The sequence below is a fragment of the Nipponia nippon genome, unplaced genomic scaffold, assembly GCF_047370975.1.
Source record: "Nipponia nippon isolate SJK-2023a ecotype South Korea unplaced genomic scaffold, ASM4737097v1 scaffold_7, whole genome shotgun sequence".
Taxonomy (NCBI): Eukaryota; Metazoa; Chordata; class Aves; order Pelecaniformes; family Threskiornithidae; genus Nipponia; species Nipponia nippon.
In genome coordinates, this window is record NW_028262391.1 from 10,676,391 (window position 1) to 10,699,031 (window position 22,641).

General features: G+C 39.5%; 1 protein-coding gene and 1 long non-coding RNA gene across 2 annotated transcripts; one reads left to right on the top strand and one right to left on the bottom strand.

Annotated features, from left to right (window-relative positions):
• Nucleotides 1–273: 273 nt before the first annotated feature.
• CP (ceruloplasmin) lies at nt 274–22,604 on the top strand. The gene is made up of 20 exons (XM_009468481.2): nt 274–293; nt 1,880–2,049; nt 4,940–5,184; nt 6,409–6,621; nt 7,148–7,321; nt 7,916–8,170; nt 9,420–9,585; nt 10,572–10,711; nt 11,309–11,449; nt 11,580–11,791; nt 12,345–12,495; nt 14,402–14,614; nt 14,994–15,201; nt 16,449–16,588; nt 17,066–17,194; nt 17,778–17,884; nt 18,649–18,865; nt 19,488–19,627; nt 20,114–20,276; nt 21,349–22,604. Exons 2-20 carry the CDS (start codon nt 1,895–1,897, stop codon nt 21,417–21,419), a joined length of 3,240 nt encoding a protein of 1,079 aa, XP_009466756.2. The 5' UTR covers nt 274–293; nt 1,880–1,894; the 3' UTR covers nt 21,420–22,604.
• Nucleotides 7,205–16,549, bottom strand: LOC148050806 (uncharacterized). The gene is made up of 4 exons (XR_015700382.1): nt 16,414–16,549; nt 10,070–10,247; nt 7,689–7,890; nt 7,205–7,319 (listed from the first exon to the last, which is right to left on the bottom strand). It is a non-coding gene; the product is annotated as an uncharacterized LOC148050806 (long non-coding RNA).
• Nucleotides 22,605–22,641: the final 37 nt, after the last annotated feature.

Genomic DNA, 22,641 nt, shown 5'->3' on the forward strand with positions numbered 1-22,641 from the left:
AAGTAGAATAAGAGGAGGTAAATGTTTTCTCATTTTTACCTTGGTTAATTTACAGAATGGGGCATGTGCAACCTGTACAAGCTGATCTTTCCACTAAACTACTGACCTTCATCCATGCCAAAGAAAAAAAAAAAATCCCTACAGAAATCATTCTGAGCATGTGATGCCAACCTGGGAAACTCCAGAATTTCATCATAGATTCAGTCAGATTTCGAAAACTTGGCTTTGGCCACAGACATTTAGACAGAAGCAGAATCCTCCATTTAATGCAGATGTGTAGACGATTCCAAAAGGTAACATTATGAACTTCAGAATTCTAACAGTGTCTGAATTTTTTTTATATGAATAGTGATTAAAATTGGTAATTTATCTGTATACCACAGTCCTCGTAAATAAGGTTTAGATCTGTATGTCATTAAGGGAAACCTGTTGTACTTTAGTTATGTTCTTAGTCTTCTATCCAAAATAATAATAATTTTTCTGACCACTAAGAAAATAGCTTCAAAGAAGATTGTGGCTATTACAGATGTTTTTAGGTTGCCATATAATGAAAAATGTCATTTAGAATAAGTGTTACTCTGTCAGTGCTGAGAGTGCAGAAAAATTTTTTTTAAGAATTCCCAAGTGACTGAAGATATATATTTTTTAATAGAGATCTTTACAATTTGCAAGTTTACAGGTGGCTTTGTATGTCTAAAGCTTCAGACACAACCATGATGTAATGGAAGTATGCTTGCAAAAAAACGCAATTGCAAACTTTAGTTACGTGGTTTTTTTAAATGTCCCATGTTTAAGGTACGCTTTTGTTCTTACTTTTCAATGAGGCTAACAGGTAGAAAATGTTTACAGAACTTGAATAAAGCAAAAGTATAGCCTTCTCACTGGGCAGTACATTTAGATAATGGTAACAGTTAAGATTATCTGGAGCTTTATACATCTATTATGCTTTTAATCATTGAAGAATGTGGCTTATCCTGTCTGGTGATAGACTAGGAAGGAGATAACATAGGGAGCTCATTTTGTGGAATTTCTGAGTCTCGTTGCCATTTGGGCAATACTGAAACTGCTTGGAAATGAGACACAAACATCCCCTCCCTCCTCCAGCTGTGGCCAGCCTGTCCTTTTCATCTCTAGCTATATATGCCACGCTTTGTGCTAAAATTACATTTCCAAGGGAACTGTGGTGGGTTAGCAGAGCTTACCCACGTACACATCCGTGTGTAAGCTCGGCTCTGACACCAGTGACCGAGGTCCTCCCTTATCTGTCTGTGTCGCACCAGTTTAGTGTTTGCTGTGCAGAGGGGAAGCAGCAGCGATCTGGAGATCGAGAAGGAGCAAGGGAAATAGGCAGCGGAAAGCCTGCACCTCCGGGGCCTGCCTCGCGTTCGGTTCTGGCAGCACAGAAGCAGGGACACTAGAGAAAAATGGGTGTCATTCAGAGCTTTTCACAGTGCTCTTAAAAAGTTGTGTTCTTGTGCCACATGTCACATGAATTATTTTCTCAGTAGTGTACAAGCTGTAGAGTGATAAAGATAGTGAAGAATGTAATTAGTCTTAAGTCTGTAAATCCATTTAAATCTGCAGTACTTTCAGCTACAATATTTACAATTGGATAACAGTCTAAATGGTAATTTGTGTGATAGTAGGTTGGCAGAAGTTGAAAAAATTTCTTTGAAGATTATCTGAACTGACGAGGTTACCAGAATCTTTTGTTTACTCTTGACACACAGAGACATTGTGCAACATTTTATTGTGTTCACCAAAGCAAACAGGAGCGGGGAGGGGGGAGGTAAGGAGGGTGGGAGGTGGGAGAGACAAGAACATATAAAGGGAAATTGCATGTGCCCGTCCTGTGTTTTTATTTCACATTTTCCACAAGGTTTGTGAATGCAAAATGAAGCTATTTTTCCTAAGTTGCTTGCTGGTTTCTTGCTGTTGCCAAGTCGGGGCAGTGACCAGGGAGTACTACATCGGCATTATAGAGACCGAGTGGAACTATGCACCCGGCAATACTAATGTCATATCTGGACAGCTTTTTGCAGAAGAAGAGTAAGTAAAACGGCTTACACTGGTTGAGTTTTATTTTACAGTATTTTCTGCTTTAGACACTAGGGCCAGACTGCAAACCTGGTGAAGGCAGTGAAGTGAATCATGCTGGTGTCAGTGTATTTTCTGTCAGACATATAAGGGAATTTTGGTTTTTTCCTGGCTTGCTTGAGAATTGCATTCCAATGCTCTGCTAATTAAAAGCATTGGCATATGTAGGTGTCTTGTGAATTTGTTGCAATGACATGTTTACTAAGTAGCAGAAAAAGAGCCTGAATGTCTAATGATGTTTAATTTTGAATGGCTGAGGTGCCAGTATTGAAGAGAAGACTTTTGCTGTCATGTTTTTAAACGTAGAAGTTTGACAAATTTAAAACTTTCCGACTGGGCACAGGTTTCCTTTTTTATAGATATTCATTGTTGGCAGGGGTCATTTTCCCTGGCAGCAGCACAGCTGGGTCCTTCCAGCTGCGGTGGAGGAGCTGGGTTGCTGGTTACAAGGCAAGGAGGGTCCTGGGCCGAGTCAGAGTGATAGGTAGGATGAGGATAAGTATGGTGAGGTAGAGGGGAGCACCCTGAAGATATGAATAATCAATAAAGGAAACTCAGATATAAAAGGCATCAGAGAAATATTTGAGAGAGAAAAAATGTTCCTTTCTTCTTGCCTTTTTTCCTTTCTTTCCTTTTTTTTCAGTGCCTTTAAAATGAAGTAGGACTATACTAAAATAAAAACAATGAAAAGAGAAATCAGAAATTAAAAGAATCTCAAAAATACAGCTCTCATTTAGTCTGTAGATGAGGGATTAGAAGACTTCCTGTGGTTTGTTTCCTCTGTGACAGCCAACAATACCCCAGCCATAATCTGCCATTTCATCAGGCCTGAGACGAAGCAGTCAACTTCTTTTTTGTACTCATAGAGCGAGTAATGTGTAAGACACTGCCAGTGATTCAGCAGGCTAGTAATTCCGATAAATGGTGAAAGCAGGGCATTTTGTCTGAAAATTGCAGAGCAGTGTTGTAATAAAACAAGCCACTGCCATTCACTGCACTTTCGCTGGTTTTCTCTGCTCTGTGGCAACCTGCAGCATGCTAAATTAATTCCAGTTTTCCCGTGGTTGCATGCCTGCAATGGAGCTGGTCCCTTTTATCGTACTTTTCATTTTAACCTTCTCCGATCTTCCTCTCCTCCTGAACCGTTCATCTATGAGGCTGTGCTTGTACAGAGATTGATGTTTATAGAGGCAGGGAAGAGCAGGAGAAGGGAAGAGTGCAGTGTACTTGCTAGAAGGAATACTCTACAATTAAACGGGAGCTGTTTAAACAGTCTAAGAAGAGCCATAACATATTTGTTTGATTTAATTTGTGGCTAAAAAGCTTCATGCACTCAGACTTCCAGTAACTGAACCTTTGCCACTAAGTTTATGCTCTCCAAGTTTCATGGAGCTCTGAATTGGCATTTCAATTACACTTCAGATCTGTGCTTGCCAAGGTACAAACAATTCCTTCCCCACATGCTCAAACAGTGCTCAGCCTTCTGGGAAATACTTGGCATTTTTGGGCAGGATTAACTTCCTTCGCAATGTGGCCTGCTGCGAATCTGAAACCAGGTTGGCTTGGTTTCTTATCATGTAAGATGAGAAACCAGGAGGCTGCTGAACTTCAGGCAGCGTTGCCCTATCTCCTGGGATTGCCTCCTCCTGGAAGAGGTTTGCTTCCACAGCCAGTCCTCCCGAAATGGGCAGGGAAATGGGCAGGAGGATTTGGTGTTAAAGAGACTCCAGAGTTTGGGCTAACGGCATCAGCCAATAGTAGCACTGCTGGTTTGAAGAGCCGTTGTAGTTAGCGACTACAAGCACTTTTTCACGAAGATAACTATTCTCAGAGACTAAAATATTTCATGAAAGGTACCTGACAGCACAGGCAAAGGTTGGCTCCAAAGCCGTTCCCAGGTGATGGTTGTCAGAAACACGTGGTGACCCCTCGCCTGCGGCTGGTGGTGCTTGGGCAGCATATCCACGATAGCTACGTGGGTCAGAGGTATTGTCACCACATGTAGGAAATATCATCTCCATCAGTCTCATTTTAGCTCATGGGTTAGGCTGATTCTTCGCTAACCAAGCTCGCATTTTTAATATAAGTGTTTCATTAATTGAGAGGAGCAATGGTCCAGTAGTTAGGACACTTAGTGATTGAGGAGGTCATTGCTAATTCCTTGCTCTCGTGTAACCTGTTTGTACATTCTTGGGCTGAATCGGTAAAAATGAGACTTTATTAGGGTAAATCCATTTCAAGCTCTGAGGCTGTGATTCTTCTTCATCTATGACTGGTGAGCAGGCTGAGGGCTTGCTCTCACTCATTTCAGCACTCTGCAGCCCCCCCCCTCCAATGCACACACAGGACATTAGCAGCACCTTGTGGTTTTGCTCACGTCCAGACATCTTAAATGTATTTTACAGCTGAAAAGTCTGCCCCTCATCGCAATGGAGCAAGGACTATGCAGTCAGCATAAGAGTGTGATGATGGAAATCGTTATTTTTAATAGGCAATGGAAAATTGTACAGCAATTTAAGCATGCAAGTACAAAAGTTTCGAGCAATAATAACTATTATTTGCTTTGTCCACATGCTCTCAAATTTGCCTGAAATTGTATCAAATACCCTTATCTTCAGTCTACAAAATAGGTAGAAAAAAAATCAGGTTGGTGCATAATATTTAATCTCTATATGGGTGTCTAACTCTTTGCAATAAGAGACATGTTTGCTCCTAAGCACCGATATAGTTGTGCACAGCGCTACAGAGGCCGGGCCTTTATTTGAGACCGTACTAATTAACACCATTCAAATGTAAAATGAGTACCTGACACTACAGATGGGTTTGTGTATTTTCTTTACAGGCAGGCTGGAGTCTTTCTCAGAAGAGGACCACATAGGATAGGAAGCACTTACAAGAAGGCTGTCTACACCCAGTACACAAATCATTTATATGATGTGATAGTTGACAAACCTTCCTGGCTGGGTTTTTTAGGCCCTATCATTAAGGGAGAAGTTGGAGATTCCATTATTATACACTTGAAAAACTTTGCTTCCAGAAACTACACACTGCATCCACATGGTGTAAGATACACAAAGGAAAATGAAGGTAAGCTTGAGCCCGTTCCGTGCCAGAATTTATCGCAAGTTTATCATTCCTCTGAGTGTAAGTGATATTCTCTCATCACAGAGAAGACTGGTCAAGTAAATAAAGATTTAAAACAGGACACAATCAATTTAAAATAGGAGCTATTGATAATTTTTTCACGAGCAAAATACAAAGCCAAAAGTGGAATTCATAAAGAAGGCGATTTTAGATCAACATTTCACCTCATCTAAGAGTATTTATATTTCACCTGAAATAAGGGTATAAAGTTATATAAAAGATGCAGGTATTGAGGATATCTAAAGGAAAAATTCATGCTGTTGTGAAGAAGATATTGGTAACAGTGGTAACTTACAGTTCCAAATTCTTAACACTAAGTTTGTATATATTGTATATAAGATACACAAGAATTTCTTAAAATGGAGAAACAGCTACTGCTTAGTAATAAATCAATGAGAGAAAAGTCTGACACACTTTAAGATGTAGGTGTGCTATTGGGATTAGTGATGATTTGCCCTGGCAATAGTTGGTCTTGCCACACTCAGGCGATGAGGGATTTTCTGCTCCAGATGGCATTGGAATATGGCTGTTGGAAGGTCTACTAGTGGGCCTTAAAAACAGTGTGTGAATTGTTGAGAATATGATGATGTCTCAAAAGCAGTCTTTAAAAATTTTTCATTACAAGAATTTATAAAGTATCAGCTTCTAACATTTCATGAAGTTTTTCATTACAGCTCATATGTGGCTTGATATAGACACATTCTGTGGGAGCCGAACAGTGTGTTATGTAGCAGCACATGCACTTTTTGGAAGAATGTTTAAATTTTTTTTTTCTGTTGCTCTCATTCCAGTGACACCTATATTCCTTGAGGATATATGCAATATTTTAGAACAGTTTCCAAGATCAATATTTAACAAATGTTTTACAAATATTTGAATTGTTATCTTTTTAGCAGAAGTACATGGTGCTCTCCTAATAAATTAAGGACTAAATTTAATGTGCCATTAATTGAAGCACTCCCATGGAATTAAAAGGCAAATGAAGAGACTCCTAAAGAGAAGGAAAAGATCTACTCACCTGATTTTAATGATTTTTTTTTTCACCTGTATTCAGATGTTCAGTGCATATTACTGCAACATGTAGTCAACTTTAAAGGATGGCAGGTGCTATCCTGACACCATATTGTGAATGTGTTGTGTTAATGGCGGCTGCGTGGCATTCTTCAGGTGCTTTTTATCCTGACAACACCAAAGATTTGCAAAAGAGAGATGATGGTGTGGAGCCTGGAAGCCAGTACACTTATACATGGGACGTGACAGAAGATCAAGGTCCAGCTGAGGGAGATGCAGACTGCATTACCAGGGTTTACCACTCCCACATAGATGCTCCAAGAGATGTTGCCTCAGGGCTTGTTGGGCCTTTAATAATTTGCAGGAAAGGTAAACCATAAATAAATAAGTAAGTAAGTAAATACATATGCTACGTGATTGATAATAGTTATTGATAAATATCAGTGAAATAATTTACTAGGAGAAGATTACAGCTAATTTTGAAATAGCAGCTTTTTGTCTTCTCAATTAGCTGTCTTTCAATAGTATAGGAAGTTGTTTGATTTTGTGTGTGACAGCAAATATAATTTGCGGTATGCTTTGTCCACAAATCCATACGAATGAGATGTGTTCATGCTAGTAATGCAAAAGGAAGTGTAAATACTGATAAGAGAATCAGATTTACTGTAACCCTATCACATGCAATATTTATTCTTAGTAAAGTTATTTTATGGTATCTCTCAAAACTGATTTTTGTTTTCTGAGCATGTCTGTAAGTTTATGTGTACATTCACACTCAAGGAAAGTGGCAAAATATGAAGTAAACGGTGACCAGCCCTACTGATACTACACTTAAAACTGATGAAAAGATAATGTCAGTTGCCAAAGACTCTGAATATACTGCTTTCTTTTTCAGGTACAATGAATAAGGGCAGTGATAAACACTTTGATGCTGAATTTATCCTTATGTTTTCTGTGATGGATGAAAATCTCAGTTGGTATCTAGAGGATAATATCAGGACATACTGTTCTGAGCCTTCCAAAGTTGACAAAGACGACGAGGACTTCCAGGAAAGCAATAAAATGCACTGTAAGAGAACATTATATTAATGTTGCTTGTCAGTGATACAGTGGAGTAATATTTTTGTGTGTTGTGTCTTTTAAAGATGAACTGTAGATAATGTCTTTTTTTTAAGAAGGGCTTTTTCTTGGAGGATTAAGAAAGATTCTTTTAAATAAAAAAAAAAATTAAAAGTGATGGCAAATATTGTACAATCAAACCTTTGGAGCTGCAATATGAAATTCTTAGGGGCCAAGAACCTCTTTGCCAGTATAATTTCCCAGGCACTCTAAACAGACTTGTGTTACTTTGTTCTGTTTCTTAGTCCTGAACTCCGTACTATAATACCGCAGTTTAGGAAAACAGTTTTTACTGTTAGTGTCAACAAGGAAGATACCTTTGGTTCTGACATGGGTTCCAGAATCATAGCAGGAACTGCTGGTCATGCAGATAGTTGTGCAGATGAAGCGTGTGTCTGATATTGACTCACTTTCAAAGGTGCAGAGTTTTGTTTCGAGCCTCTTTCTATTTTGAAGAATAGAGCAGTGGTTGTATGACACCTGCTTTTGAAGAAAAGATCCCAAGGTCTGTGGAAGTAACTGTAATAAATAACATTTCTTTTAGCAATCAATGGGTACATGTATGGATACCTCCCAAACCTCACAATGTGTGTGGAAGATAAGGTAAAATGGCATCTTTTTGGCATGGGTAACGAAGCTGATATCCATTCAGCCTTCTTTCATGGACAGACCTTAATAGAACGGCATCATCGAGTTGACACCATCAACCTCTTCCCAGCCACGTTTATTGATGCTGCCATGATACCAAGGAGTCCTGGGGAATGGCTGCTCAGCTGCCAAGTGAATGACCATATCGAAGGTACGGAACAAGTTCCAGTGATCAGAATTTTTTTTAGCTTGAGCTAACAGTTTACTGAGTCACTTTAGCAGTACTCCTGACCTGATAATATGCCAGACGATACTCTCCTCTAGGTAACAAAACTCTTATAGTAATTGAAATGCCTTGAAGTGCATTAGATAGGCTTGAGCATGTAGCCATGGAAATCAAGGAAATTCTTGCCTGTAATGGAAATTGTTATCAGTTGGCAGCAACTGCCACAGCTGCACTTTTGCAAGCCTCAACTTTAGACAAACAGTAGCATGATGTTTGCCTCTTACTGAAGGTAATTAATCACAATTTTCTGTTAGCCAACAAAAAAGTTGGGGCTCATTCCATGTTTGGGCCAGGGGCACAGGACAGGCAGGCTAACTTGCCTGCTGACAAAGACATGTTCTGGAAAGTATATTAGCTAATGAGCAGAGATGATCTGCATTTCTCTTCCCTGGATCTTCCCGTATTTCCAGTGTTTGTTAATCGTATGAAATACTTGGAAGCTAATGCCACACTTTTCCATGATCTATATCCCTGTAAGTAAGTTAGAGAAGTAATTTCTCAGAAAAGTGTGAAGGAACACAGAACTCAAAATCATTCTCCAAGATTTGAAAATTCTGATATAAAAAGGAGTATGTTTAACTCACAAAGTCAACTACACAGAGGTTATAAGTTTTGAAATAGCTATCACGTCAAGCAGCATCCTGATGTGGTTGAAGCGTCCTGGGCAAGACTTAATCCTACGAATTGGCCTAATCCAGAGCTGTAAAAGGGCTTTCTTTATTACGTTATTTGTATCTCCAGCAAGCAGATTTGCTAACAGACCTTTCTCCTCGGGTGCAGAGACCCAGGAGCTTCACAAGTAAGCTGTTGATTAGATATAGAGGGAAGATGGTCGGTCTGGTAGCACCTGGCCTGGACTGAAGTGCTAACTGACAGTACCATTTCCACTCCACCCTAATCCTCTCTGTGACTACCAGTTGCAGCTTTACAAGTAAAATACACTTTACCACACCTGTCTGCCTACTGTAAATACCATGGTTGTGTTTCTACATCCTAGCTCAGCTGGCGTGCATTCTTTTATATCATTCTTCTTCCTTTTCATTTGTGATTTGCATATCCATCAATGGTATGGGAATTCTCCAGGGAAGAGAAGAGCTATTGGATTGAAAGCAGGGAAAGTGAGAACAAAGCGCAGTTCCTTCTCCCTAGTTTTCTCTACCTCATTTTTTTCCAGGTGGTATGCAGGCCCTTTTTAAAGTAGAAGATTGTAGGAAAGCCACAACAGATCACAATGAGAGTACAAAGATAAGACAGTACTTCATTGCTGCTGAAGAGATCATATGGAATTATGGCCCATCTGCAATGAACCATTTTACAGGACAAGAATTAATCGCTGACAGGTAAAGGCTTCTAATTAAAGAAGTTTTACTTTCCAAGCAGAGTTGATATAAACATGCTAAATAAGGTAAGCCGTGGTAGAACTGACTTCTAAGCAGAATTTCTCATTGTCCTCACCTCTGCTTAAACATTAATGCCAGGATAAATATCAGACCACATTAGGTCTATTATTTTCCTTGCAATCTTACTATAAATTTTGCTGTAACATTAGTAATTTCACTGGGATGAAGATGAAATGTAATGTAATGTAGGCAGTGACCTCTGATGATTCAAGATGGTTGATTATTCTGAGTTAGAAAACAAAGCTAAGAATTCATGATCATCTCCTTAGCTGATGAAAATCACACTAACGGCATCTCAGCTAGCAAACAACTTGCACGAGGTAGCTTTGCCCTTTGCTCTGTGTTTACATATTTAAGACCTGAATCAATTCACTGAATGCATTGATTCCTCAGATTTTTCATCTGTGAGTTAAAGAATACTTACCTGGTCCACAACGGACAAGGCACAGTTCATTGTTTGAACAGTGCTTGTAAAACATTGAAAGGTTCTTTTTTGCAGAGTAGAAGTGTAGACTAAGAAGTGTAGATGAAATCTTCTCACTTTCTATTTAGATGTTACATATTCTTGGTGTTTGTATCTACTGTTGTTGAACTATTTGTACCTTTTAATAAAAAGAAGAGTAAACTTCAGGTTACGAAATGTTGACTGGAAATCATTGTTGATGAGTCTCTAGGCGTGCTGGCTTTATAAGGGCAACACAGCACAGTGTCTTTTTCTTAAAGAGAAGTTAGTGAAGGATAATGGATTCCTTCACATCCTTATATGGGACTGCATATAAGTGTGCGGCCAGATCACTGAAAGGAGACCCAAAAGACAAACTCAGCACATCATGCCTCAGAATGTAGGGTTGAGGTCCTGACTGCCTTTGTAAAGCTGAGCGTTATGACTTGAACTGTTTGCACCTATTGCAATTTCTTTTACACAGTGAATCTCACGTATTTTTTGAACAAAGTGAGACGAGAATTGGTGGCTCTTATAAAAAAGCCGTTTACAAAGAATACACAGATGGTTCTTTCACTGAACATAAAAAAAGGCTTGCAGAGGAAGCACATCTTGGACTCTTAGGTAAGTTATCTATAATTATTTCATGTCAAAGGTTTATGAGAGAAAACTATTACTTCCGCTTGCTAGGCAACAGTGCCCCTCCACCTCCAAAGGAGGGGCCCTCAGCTCTCCCTGCCTCCTGCAGATGCTGGTGCCTGTGGCTTCCTCCAAGAGGCACCCCAGGGTGTGAGAAAGCTCTTGAAGGCAATGCTGTGGTGGTCCCCAACATGCCTGTGGGAATATGCCATGGGCTCCAAAGGTCAGGCTCAGAATTACAAGGCCAGGGTAGGCAGGTCTAGCCCTATTTATAACCTGGCTGCTTCTGGCATGGCTCTGGACTGAGTTTGAGGTTGGTGCTAATGTCTGTAGGTCCCTTACCAAAGGGAGGAACTGTCCTGCGTGTTACTGGGCCTCCATGAGGAACTGGGAATGGAGCAGTCCGGTTGCTGCTGGGCTGCCATGTGATTCAGGTCATCTGCCAGGGACCTGGTCTGTGGCCACAGAGGCCCAGGGGCAGTTCCCCATGCAACGGGAAAAGCAGCCAGCCATTGATTGCTATAAGCTCTGTAAATCACTTGATAGAAACATCTTGTAATTAGACCATGTGCTCTTTTCTAGGACCTGTTATCAAGGCTGAAGTGGGTGAGACCATCAGGGTGACCTTCCGAAACAATGCCAGCCGCCCATTTAGTATTCAGCCCCATGGCGTGAGTTACCGCAAGAGCGACGAGGGGGCATTGTACGGTGCCGCCTCCAGAGGTGCGCCTATAGATGGGGATCCTATATAGCAAGCACCAGAGAACAAGCTCTCGTACATGTTGATGTATTAAAGGTGATAAAATAAACAATGTTCATTAGGCATGCTTCCTAATGTTGATTTCTATAATAGGTACTGAATCTCCAGCCTCTCATGTGAATCCTGGTGCTACGTTTACATATGAGTGGAACGTGCCAGAAGATGTGGGCCCCACAGACCAGGATCCAGACTGTTTAACCTGGATTTATTACTCAGCTGTGGATGCAGTCAGAGACACCAGTTCTGGCCTTGTGGGTCCTCTCTTGGTGTGCAGGAAAGGAGCTCTGCTTTCTTCTGGGAAACAGGTCAGTCAAAGAAGAAAAATGGAAGCATTTGCATCATTGTAGCTGAATCTGCTTTCTCTTCCTGAATTGTGCCCTCAGGGCCTGCCGCATTAACAACCACTCGGCACCACCTCCTCTCCACATCACAGTCTCACCCATGTGCTGAGGGGAATACATAAAATGAAGAAAGTGGGTTTGATTTTTTTTTTTTTTTTTTTTTTAAAAAGCAAAATCAGTCTGGCTCAGACACTGTATTGTGAAACCACCATTGCAGTGAGCAACCACTGGCATTCAAGTCTCAGCTAGGATGAGAATGACTAGAAAAATGTAGAGACTTTAAAGACCAAAACACACATTCATTTCCAGAGGTGGTTCCTGCTGGTAGAAAGAGCATTAAGAGCAGTTATCTAGTCAGATACAGCAATTAGAGAGCTTTGAGATTATCAGCATGAAGTATCAATGTATGCATCTATCCTGCTTTGTGAATTATAAATTATTATGCGCATAGAATTTTTTTCCTGACATTTTCTGTTCACTTATTTCTATTTTCCTTTGTGCTATTTCTTCTCAACAGAAAAATGTGAATATGGAGTTTTTTCTACTTGCCACAGTATTTGATGAGAATCTGAGCTGGTACTTGGATGACAATATTTTGATGTTTACACTAAATCCTAATAAAATTGACAAAGAAGATGAGGACTTCCAGGAGTCTAACAAAATGCACTGTAAGAAAATTATGAGTTAGCCAAATATTCATTTCTACAATAAGGTTTTTACTGCTGTGATCTCATGTTGGAGACTGGGAAACTATATAGTGGCAGACATTTCATTCCTTTCCATTGGAAACAAAACCATGTTTGAATGCAATTCAATTTCAGTTAAATGTGGTAGTTCAGAATATAATGCCAGCTGTTCAGTGTCTTGCATGGCAGTTGTGCATTTAGCACTGTTATGTACCACTTTGAGCAGACAGGAGGAATTAGGTCTGTAGCCCATATGCAACCCCTACAAATGCAACCAGGCAGCAAGAGAAAACTGACCTCTGCCCTACGGATGATGTAGCTGAAAGGAGGATTTTCACAGAATCACAGACTGGTTGAGGTTGGAAGGGACCTCTGGAGGTCATCTGGTCCAAGCCCCCTGCTCAAGCAGGGCCACCCAGGGCCAGTTGCCCAGGACCATGTCCTGATGCCTTCTGAATATCTCCAAGATGGAGACTCCACCACCTCCCTGGGCAGCCTGTGCTGGTGCTCGGTCACCCTCACAGTGACAAAGTGTTTCCTGATGTTGAGAGGGAACCTCCTGTGTGTCACTGTGTGCCCATTGCCTCTGGTCCTGTCGCTGGGCACCACTGGGAAGAGCCTGGCTCTGTCCTCTTTGCGCCCTCCCTGCAGGTGTTTATATACATTAATGAGGTCCCCCTGAGCCTGCTCATCTGCAGGCTGAGCACTCCCAGCTCTCTCAGCCTTTCCTCATAGGCAAGATGCTTTCTTGCCCCTTCATCATCCTTGTGGCCCTTTGCTGGACTCTCTCCAGTATGTCCCTGTCTCTCTTGTACTGGGGAGCCCAGCACTGGACACAGTCCTCCAGGTGTGGCCTCACCAGTGCTGGGCAGAGGGGAAGGATCCCCTCCCTCAACCTGCTGGCAATACTTTGCCCAGTGCAGCCCAGGATACCATTCACCTTCTTTGCAGCAAGGGCCCATTGCTGGATCCTGTTCAACTTGGTGTTTACCAGGACCCCCAGGTCCTTTTCTGCTAAACTGCTTTCCAGCTCAGTTTGTCGGAAGCATTTCTACAATAGCAGCTGCAATCTGACCTTCCTAATCTGATCTGCTGGCAACACTCCTCCTAACGCAGCCCAAGATGCCATTAGCCTTCTTTGTGGCAAGGGCACATTGCTGGCTCATTTTGCGTCCGCGGCTGAGTCTGGATTCTGTTACCAGTACTGTGGCCTCCTTAGAATGAAAATCATTGCTTCTTTATTAGGGCAGAGCTGAGTTTCACACTGATGGTATTTTGGTATCGTAGAAATGTCTTTTAAATTTCATGTGAAAGAACATTTTTTTTTTTATCTTCAGTACCTAGTCCTGCAAGTAAGTCCTAATCTTTAAACATATTTGCTTATGCTCTTTCTTAAATGTTGTCCTCAGGGGCATTCCTACTATTTACAGAGCCTCGATACCAAGCATTCAGTGGTATCTGTGAGGCCCAGGCTTTGAAAGTTATGCACAGGAGTAGCTAGAAAGGATTAGTAACTCAAACTAAAAACCACTTCAGATTGTCTCCACTGGTGTGGCTGGAGGGTCTTGCAGGGTATAAAGCAGGATGGTTTATGCATCCTGCAGGCATGACAGGTATAAAGCAGTGGAAGTTCAGGCTGGTGAAGTCAGCTACCTGTGCTTTAGACATTGAAAAGAAGTTAGAAATTGTTTTTAAACACTGGGTTTTAAAAGTTGTTTTGCTTGAATTGATTCTCTGGTGTCGCTGATGTGATAAAGTATTTCATCATTGATATTTCTGTCAGTCTAAGGCATCACATTACATCTGAAGTGTGTATTATTTAATCTGTATTGCAGAATTAAGTAATGTGTTAATCAAGGTGGGTTTTGCTTCCTCAAATCTTCTACAGCCATTAATGGTTATATGTACGGAAATCAACCCGGTCTTGAGATGTGTAAAGGAAGTGTGGTCTCCTGGCATTTGATGGGCTTGGGGTCAGAAGTCGATATCCATGGGATATACTTTTCAGAAAACACATTCATAACTAAAGGAACAAGAAGGGATACAGCAAATCTGTTTCCACATACATTTCTTACAGCTATTATGACACCTGATTCTGAAGGTAAATGTCTTGTTTAAAAATCCTGTTACTAGTTTAGAAACTGTTTACCTATGAATATTTTATGCTTAGAGACAAGCTTTAAATAGCTGATATTTTGACCCTTTGGGTGCTAAAACTGTGTACAGCTGTGTTTGAAGGGCAGCAAACTTGTGTTCATAGGACATAAGGTCTTAATGCTAAAGCCTTGATTTTTCTAGCTTCTATGTATGCTGAATTTTATTACTACAAGTAGCCATACTACACAAAGAATTGGGATCTTATATGAGCAATAGCCTGTGTCTCAGTCTCTAAACTCTAAATCAACATAGGTAATACAATCTCAAGATCTACTAGTAACAGATTTTTGTCCTCAAGTCTTTGTTTCTTGTACAACCTCTAGGAGTTTTTGAAGTGTCGTGCCTGACAACAGATCACTACACAGGGGGCATGAAACAGAATTACAAAGTGAAACAATGCCATTGGTGGAATGTGGATCTATCTATGTACTTGCATGAAAAGACTTACTATATTGCTGCAGTGGAAGTTGAATGGGACTATTCTCCTAACAGGACATGGGAATTTGAGCGGCATCAATACCATGAGGAAAGGTACTTCAGAATATACACAAGGGAAAAAATGCAAAAAAAACAAAGGAGCAACTCACTTCTCTGAACCTTTTCCTCCTCCAGGCATTTCTAGACACACTTTCTTGTAATATGTATTTTTAGAGCTCACTTGAATTCATGGTCCTTCTCCAGTAATGTTGCCATGTAACTGTGAGCCAGACAGCATGATGTTTGTGAAATAGTCCAGCATAAATCTGTGGGGCAGCTGCAGATTTTCACGAATCCTGGATAGTGCAGGTGCATTTATTATTTACTGATGTTGGTACAGTCCTTGATGTGGAATGCTTAACGTGTTCATTAAGTTGTAGATACAATGACTGCTTTGTCCTGATATTTGGTTACTTAGAATATGTAACATGTCTTTGTCCAATGTTTATCTGTACTCTGAGTAAGGTTCTTTTTTACTCCTCTCAGTTTCATTAGCTTACACAAGATAAGTCCATGACCGAATCCATTCACTACGAAGCTTGTCGCCTTGGTGTTTTATTCCCAGTATTTGAATCTCAATGAGAGGGAACTGATTGGATCAAATAACTCGTGCCAATTAGTAGAAGAGGCTGAACAATGAACTGATGAATTTCTATGTGTTCCACTTGTATAACTTCATTTGAGGTTAAAGTAGTAGATTGCAACTGCCTGTATTTTTTTATTGACTTAATTGTATTTTCTTCTTTTTCCTCAGCTTGATAGCACATTTACTTTCCCTGCATACCACAGTGGGCTCTGTCACAGTTCTAACCACAAATAATATGGACTATGCTGTTATCAGACCTTTTTTCCCCCCACTGTCTCCAGCCCCCATGATCTCAGCAGAGAATCAGTCCCTCACAATTTATTTCAGCAAGGCACTTAAGCTTTACAAGTTTTAGGCTTCATCTCAGATCTACAGAAGTCACTCAGGGCTCTATTTTTCGGTATGCAAGTTGCTGGATGACTTCCTGGAATTTGAAATATCTGCCAGGCCGAGCTCTCAGCATTCTCTCAAATACTATATAGACTTGGTCTATTTATAGTGCATTTTTTTAACCTTCCAGGTTAAGAGAAACCTCCCAGATTAACAAGAATGTTTTCATGTTGAAGACACCAGTGGTCTATGAGACTACTGTTTCACTGAGCTGAATTTTTGTTTGATGGTTAATTGACATACCTGCAAAAGATGTTTTAAAATACATGAAGAAATGTACATGTTCTTACCTCTATTTTCTTTCTTTTCTTTTTTTTTTTCCCAGCCCTGGCAATCCATTTTTAAATAAAGAAGACAAATTCATTGGCTCAAAATACAAAAAGGTAGTATATCGCGAGTACACTGATCATACATTCAGTACTCCCGAAAACAGAGCAGAGGAACAGCAGCACCTGGAAATTCAAGGTATAGTCATCATGAAGTTCAGTTTTGAAACTGGGAAAAATGCAGTGAAACAAAAGAAGATACTATTAGAATAATACTGAGTATAGTTCTACCCACACGAAGTGCCTAAACCTACATGGAATGGCTACTTTTATTATGGTGCTTTCCTTGCAAGATTACACTGCTTGCTTTACAAGAAAAAAGCCCTTCTGGTTTACCGCCTGATCACAGGTCAGTATTTTCAAAGTCGGCATAAAACCGGGCAGCAACATCCAAACTGACTTGAAACACACAGTAGGTGCTCGGAGCTTTTGAAACTTAGGCCTCTACTTAGATGCCTAACTTCGGCTACTCAAGTTGGCCTATCACAGTGAATAACTTATCCGTGTATAGTTTTTAGTTGAATTATAAGCCAATGTTGCTTTGTATTTGAACACAACAAACTCTCTGCTCTGATCTTTTGCAAAACCAAGTTAATCTTTCTTCTCAATCCAACAGGGCCACTGCTTATGTCAAATATTGGAGATAGGATTACAATAGTTTTTAAGAACTTGGCATCAAGACCTTATTCTATACATGCCCATGGAGTGAAAACAGACAGTTCTGTTGTTGCTGTAACTAACCCAGGTATCAAAGCATCCTTGTTTATTTCTAGCAGGAAACATCAAGCCTTCTAGTAAGGTTTAGCAAGCTTTCAGTTTAGGACAGCACGAAAGACTCCAGTTTTGTTTGTTTATTTGTTTTTACCTCAGGTTCTTACATTTTTGATGCTGATTATGACAAATATTTTTACAATTAAAACGGCCATGCTAACGACTGCTCTGTATTCCAGCCTTTGACAGATCAGTAATTTTTTGACGCAGCGGGGCTGTACCTTTCATGAAAGCAAACAGATTTGGCTACGTAGGGAGAGCAGAGCTTATGCTAGCTATTATTTCAGAAGTTCCTCTGTGATCTTTACAAAAGATACAATTGTTTTTATTAAGTATGGTAAACTGGACAGTGCAGCCACACAAAAAAAATCTGTTGGCAAGAAGAGTCAGGGATCTGCCGAAGGGAAATAGCAGTAAGCTAGCCAGGGCAGTAATTGGGAAGAGGAAGTTCAAGACAAATATAAGCTGTACATGGAGATAACATTTGTTTCACGATGACCTCTTATGGGTTGGTACACAGAAAACTTCTAAAATTCATCGATATTCATTTAATTTAGGTGAAACAAAAACATATGTCTGGAAAATCCCAGAGAGATCTAGTTCTGGGAAAGGAGATCCACATTGTATTGCATGGGCATACCATTCAACGGTGGACATCATTAAGGTATGTTATTAATAACAGTCTGAAGGGTTTTGTTCATGACTTCAACACAGATATACTTACAGCAAAAGGGAGATGAGTTTGAAACTCTTTCTCCTTTCTCTGTCAGGTCATTCCCTCCACTACCATACCTTTGAATTTCAACGTGTCTTGAATAATGCAAGGAAGTCAGGGCAGAATTTGAGAGTCACGGCCCTTCATGTTCTTGCTTCCTGGTTCTTCTGCTGTTGCTATAGATCACCTCACTCAGATTTCATTCTTAAAGCTAACGCTTTATAGCTTGCTCAATATCTAATCAGTCATGTGTGGGAAAACTAACATGCAACTGTGGAACATAAATCTGCCATTTTTGTACAAGCACCCATTAACTTAACATGACTAATAATTTTTAATGGAAATTAATGTATTCTTTCCTTCTCAGCAAACACAAAAAATTGTCAAGAAATATATTTTGAATGGAAACCAAGCTCAAAATCCTAAAACCTTAAAAGAATTTGGAAAAAAAACATGAGCAAGAAATTAAAATGGAACAAATGTTTCTTTCTAACAAGAGATGAAAAAGAGGCAGTTACTCTTCATAGTCCATTGAACTTGATCCATGGGTAGCATATAACAGTGAAGAAATAACCTTGTTTGTCTGACACTGGCTACCTTTATTCCCAGATACTGACAGCTGTAAAAACAGTAAGAGAATTCATGTCTGGCATTAAAAGTGCTTCTGCTTAGTCACATCTTGTAATTATATGATTTTTCACTTGTAATTTCAGGACACTTACAGTGGATTAATAGGCACACTTGTTGTGTGTCATAGACATTATTTGCCATCATTTCATACTAAAAAGAAAGTTCAGTTTGCTCTTCTTTTTATGATTTTTGATGAAAATGAGTCATGGTACTTGGATGAAAACATTAAAACCTATTCTACCAACCCGCACCTTGTTGACAAAGAAGATGAGGAATTCCTTGAAAGTAATAAAATGCATGGTATGTTTCCCAATTTAGTTAATGTAACTCTGGAAACTCTATATTTGAAAGTACTGCATATAAATTTGACTTTCTCATCCCCTCTGAATTTCCAGTTCCAGGGAGGAAGGCCTGAAAAATTTCACTCAAACTATTTGAAAACACTGTTAATGCCACTGAATTACTTTTTTTTTTTTTTTAAACCTACCAAAAAATGGTGCCATGTTGAAATTTTGAGGAGAGAAAGAGTAAAAATGAAATTTGAAATTTTGATTTCCTGTCAGCAAACAAACAACTGTTCTGGATAAGTCGGAAAGGCAATGTACATCCTGAAAGCATGTCCTGGTAAAGCTTACTCTTTACGGAGAGCTGCAGGAAATGCAGATCTTTAAGAACTGCAGTATTACCAATGGTCTACAGTAAAGAACTTCTTTTAACTACGTCTTACTTTCTAGTTAAATATGGAATATAATCAGATACATTCATAATATGCTGTCCAATTGTTTTGGTTTTATATACCGTTCAAAGCTGTTTGCTTTTGCCTGGCATTGACTTTCAAATCTTGTATTCTATTAAAGTTTAGAGAATAACAGTACACAAAATATGACTTGTTTTCTCTGTGTTGCTCTTTCCCTCTTTTTAGCCATTAATGGAAAGGTGTTTGGAAATTTACATGGTCTGACTATGCACGTTGGAGATAAAGTAAGCTGGTATTTGATGGGAATGGGCAATGAAGCAGACATTCACACAGCACACTTCCATGGCCACAGCTTTGAGTATAAGGTAACAGGTCCTTTTCACTCATTTCTTGCTGTGTTAAGAATGAGAGGTAGATCAAATACCAAGGACTGTAATCTCTGGTGAGAAGTCACATGCTACAATACTAAGCAGGACTTGTCATTTGACTGTGAAGTTTTTTATGCCCTAAAGCTGTATTTGATCAACATACAAGAGACAGAATACCTGCCAGTAGCATTTGCTGACCGGTAACCTCACAAGTTGCTTTGACAAGGTAGCTGTGAACCTTCATGGCTGTGGTAAGACAACAGCCGTAGTCTTCCTTCGTTTCCACTTAGTTGCTAGTTTGTACATCCACTTCATGCTTAAAAGATTAATAAAGTGATGCTTCTGTAGAAATGACATACAGTACATGTCTTTTCGCTCAACTGTGATTAAAAAGTTTGGTGCGAATATGCATAAAAGGAAGCTTAAATTACTGCCATCTGGTAATGCCACGCTGTTTACCCATTGTTTCTTTTTGTCCTGAAGCGAACAGGGGTTTACCGGGCAGATGTCTTTGACCTGTTCCCTGGGACATTTCAAACCGTGGAAATGACCCCGCAGAACCCTGGAACCTGGCTATTACACTGTCACGTTACTGACCACATCCACGCGGGCATGGAAGCAACGTACACAGTGCTCCCAAAGGAAGGTAGGAGCCTATCTATCTCAATAGTGTTCGTTATGTTTAAAGATGCAGAATGGGGCTCGCAGACAGGCCAACGGACTCGGAACCAGTTCAGGCATCCAGCAATATTTCATGGCTTAATATTGATGTCTGGAGGCCAGAATGTTGCAAGCCACCCAATCATACTTGCCTCAGCGCTGCTGCTCAGACAACAGAAGTAGCTAAAGGACTGGATGTTAACTGACTATTGCTTCAGCTTCCCATCAGTGAAATTGAAATGACAGATTTTTATTTTAAAATAATTCTTTATGAGACAAGAGTACTTCTGTACCCAAGAAGTGCCAGTAGTGTCACACTCCCTCTCAATCTCCATTTAAAATGAAAAGAACAGTTGGTAAATAAAGCTGAGATCATCATTCCTAACAGTTAGAGTACTGAAAAACTAAAATGGTATTTTCTTTCTAAAGGACGTGTTTTAGCTTTACAGACACTATTACCTTGCCTTAGCAATATTAACTGTGAAAAAACTTGAACGCTGAAGAATTTTGGAAGTTCTTGTTTCTACAAAGTTAATACAATTTCAAAAGCAACACTTTCCTGTACTCAAAAGACAGAGCATAATAGGTATGCATTATAATTAATTGACAGAAAGAGAACAGTAGGAACATTTAAAAAATGTGTCTATGTATGTGTATATATAGATACACAACTATGTAATGTATATGCGTATCTATACTAAAAACACAAGACTGGAATGTTGAACACAATTTACTTCTATTTTATAAATGATTCTGATTTACAGACTACATTGTGCCAGAGTTGCACAGGTAATAAAAAGTTGACTTAAGAGTACACTGAAAGAGATGTAGAAACAGACTTTAACTTGTAGGAGGAGTATGTTGGATTTTTCATCATCAGCTGTCTAAAGTGCATTAAAACGTACCCTTTGGTGCATTTTAAAGCTGTTTTTAAATCTAAATCACAATGTCTAGAAGGTACCGGGATCCATTGCTCTCATTTTGGACTCTCTTGTCCATATGCATAGACTATTCTTTTGATGAAACGCGTGTAACAAAAGCTGTTTTCCCCCTTACAGAGAAACAATCTTTGTTCCCAAGATTATTCAGTCAGTTCAAGTGTAAAGGCACAGCAGACACACTAGAATGATGAAAACATTTTACCACAGCGATTCTCCAAGGTCTACCTTCAGTGAAGCATTTCTTGAGAAATACTATCTCCTGGACAATTCATCTCCACGTGTATTTTGGAAGATTTCATTTGGTGGCCCGCAGCTAACAAAAGGGCCATAGACTAAGGCAGGTGAATGGATATAACAGCTTATAAATATCTTTTTCTCTAAATAAAAATCGTATCTTGTAAGCTAAACATATTCTGGGTGATGCCTAATGCATGTTATTTAACTGCTGAGGAACATGGAAGAGCCAAATGAAATGGACTTTCCTTTTTTTTAAGTTTGTAAATAACCCTGTGTAACAGCAAAATTTGTTTTAGGTATCTGCTGTCACATTTTATTAGTCAGGTATGTTAGTAGTTATTGCTTGGAAAAGAGGAATTTGGTTATCACTTTATCCATAGGTTCACGCTTAAAATATATACACTACTGTATAACTGAACAGCTAACAAAATAGTTCTATTATTTGTTGAATTATTTTCTAATTTTATCCAGTAACATCTTTCAAGATAGTGAATTTAAAAGATGTAATGGCTGAGGGATCATGGTTGCACAAGATTTTTTTGTTTTTCTGTTATGAAAATAACTACAAGACAGACAAAGTTATGCTGAAAAAAGCCCGATGAAATGCAGACCGTGAAGGGCAAAATTTGGTGGCTACTATACCCAAGAGCTTTGCTCTGATGAATCTTAAACAACTCCTGCAGTGGAATAACTTTGCTGTTAGTTATGTAGTGCAGACGTAGGCAAATTAACCATTTCTTACAGATGGAAGCAGCAGTATTAGGGCATGACTGATGCTGGTCAAAAATGAAAGCAATAAGAGCAGGTATCGTCGTGCCATCCAGTTGTGTGTTAATAGCCCAACTCCATGTATGTTAGACCTGTGTCAAACAAGAGGGAAGGATGTATAGGACAGGCAGGCAAAGCAAAACATTTGGGCTTTACAGCTACCGGAACAAAGGAAGTTGCTTCTCTGTAACAAGTCTAAATCACTTTGGCCTTTTTTAAGGTAGCAAGATTCTATGGAAACCAGAATAATTCCTACTAGTAAATTAGATCATTGATTTTGGCTGTAGCAGGAACACTACACAGATAAGTTAAAATATTTTTTTCTTTCTCTTTTTTTTTTTTAATATATTTTATTTGCAATGTAGATGATCTCTTCTGACTGACTTCTACACATTTAAGTAACAT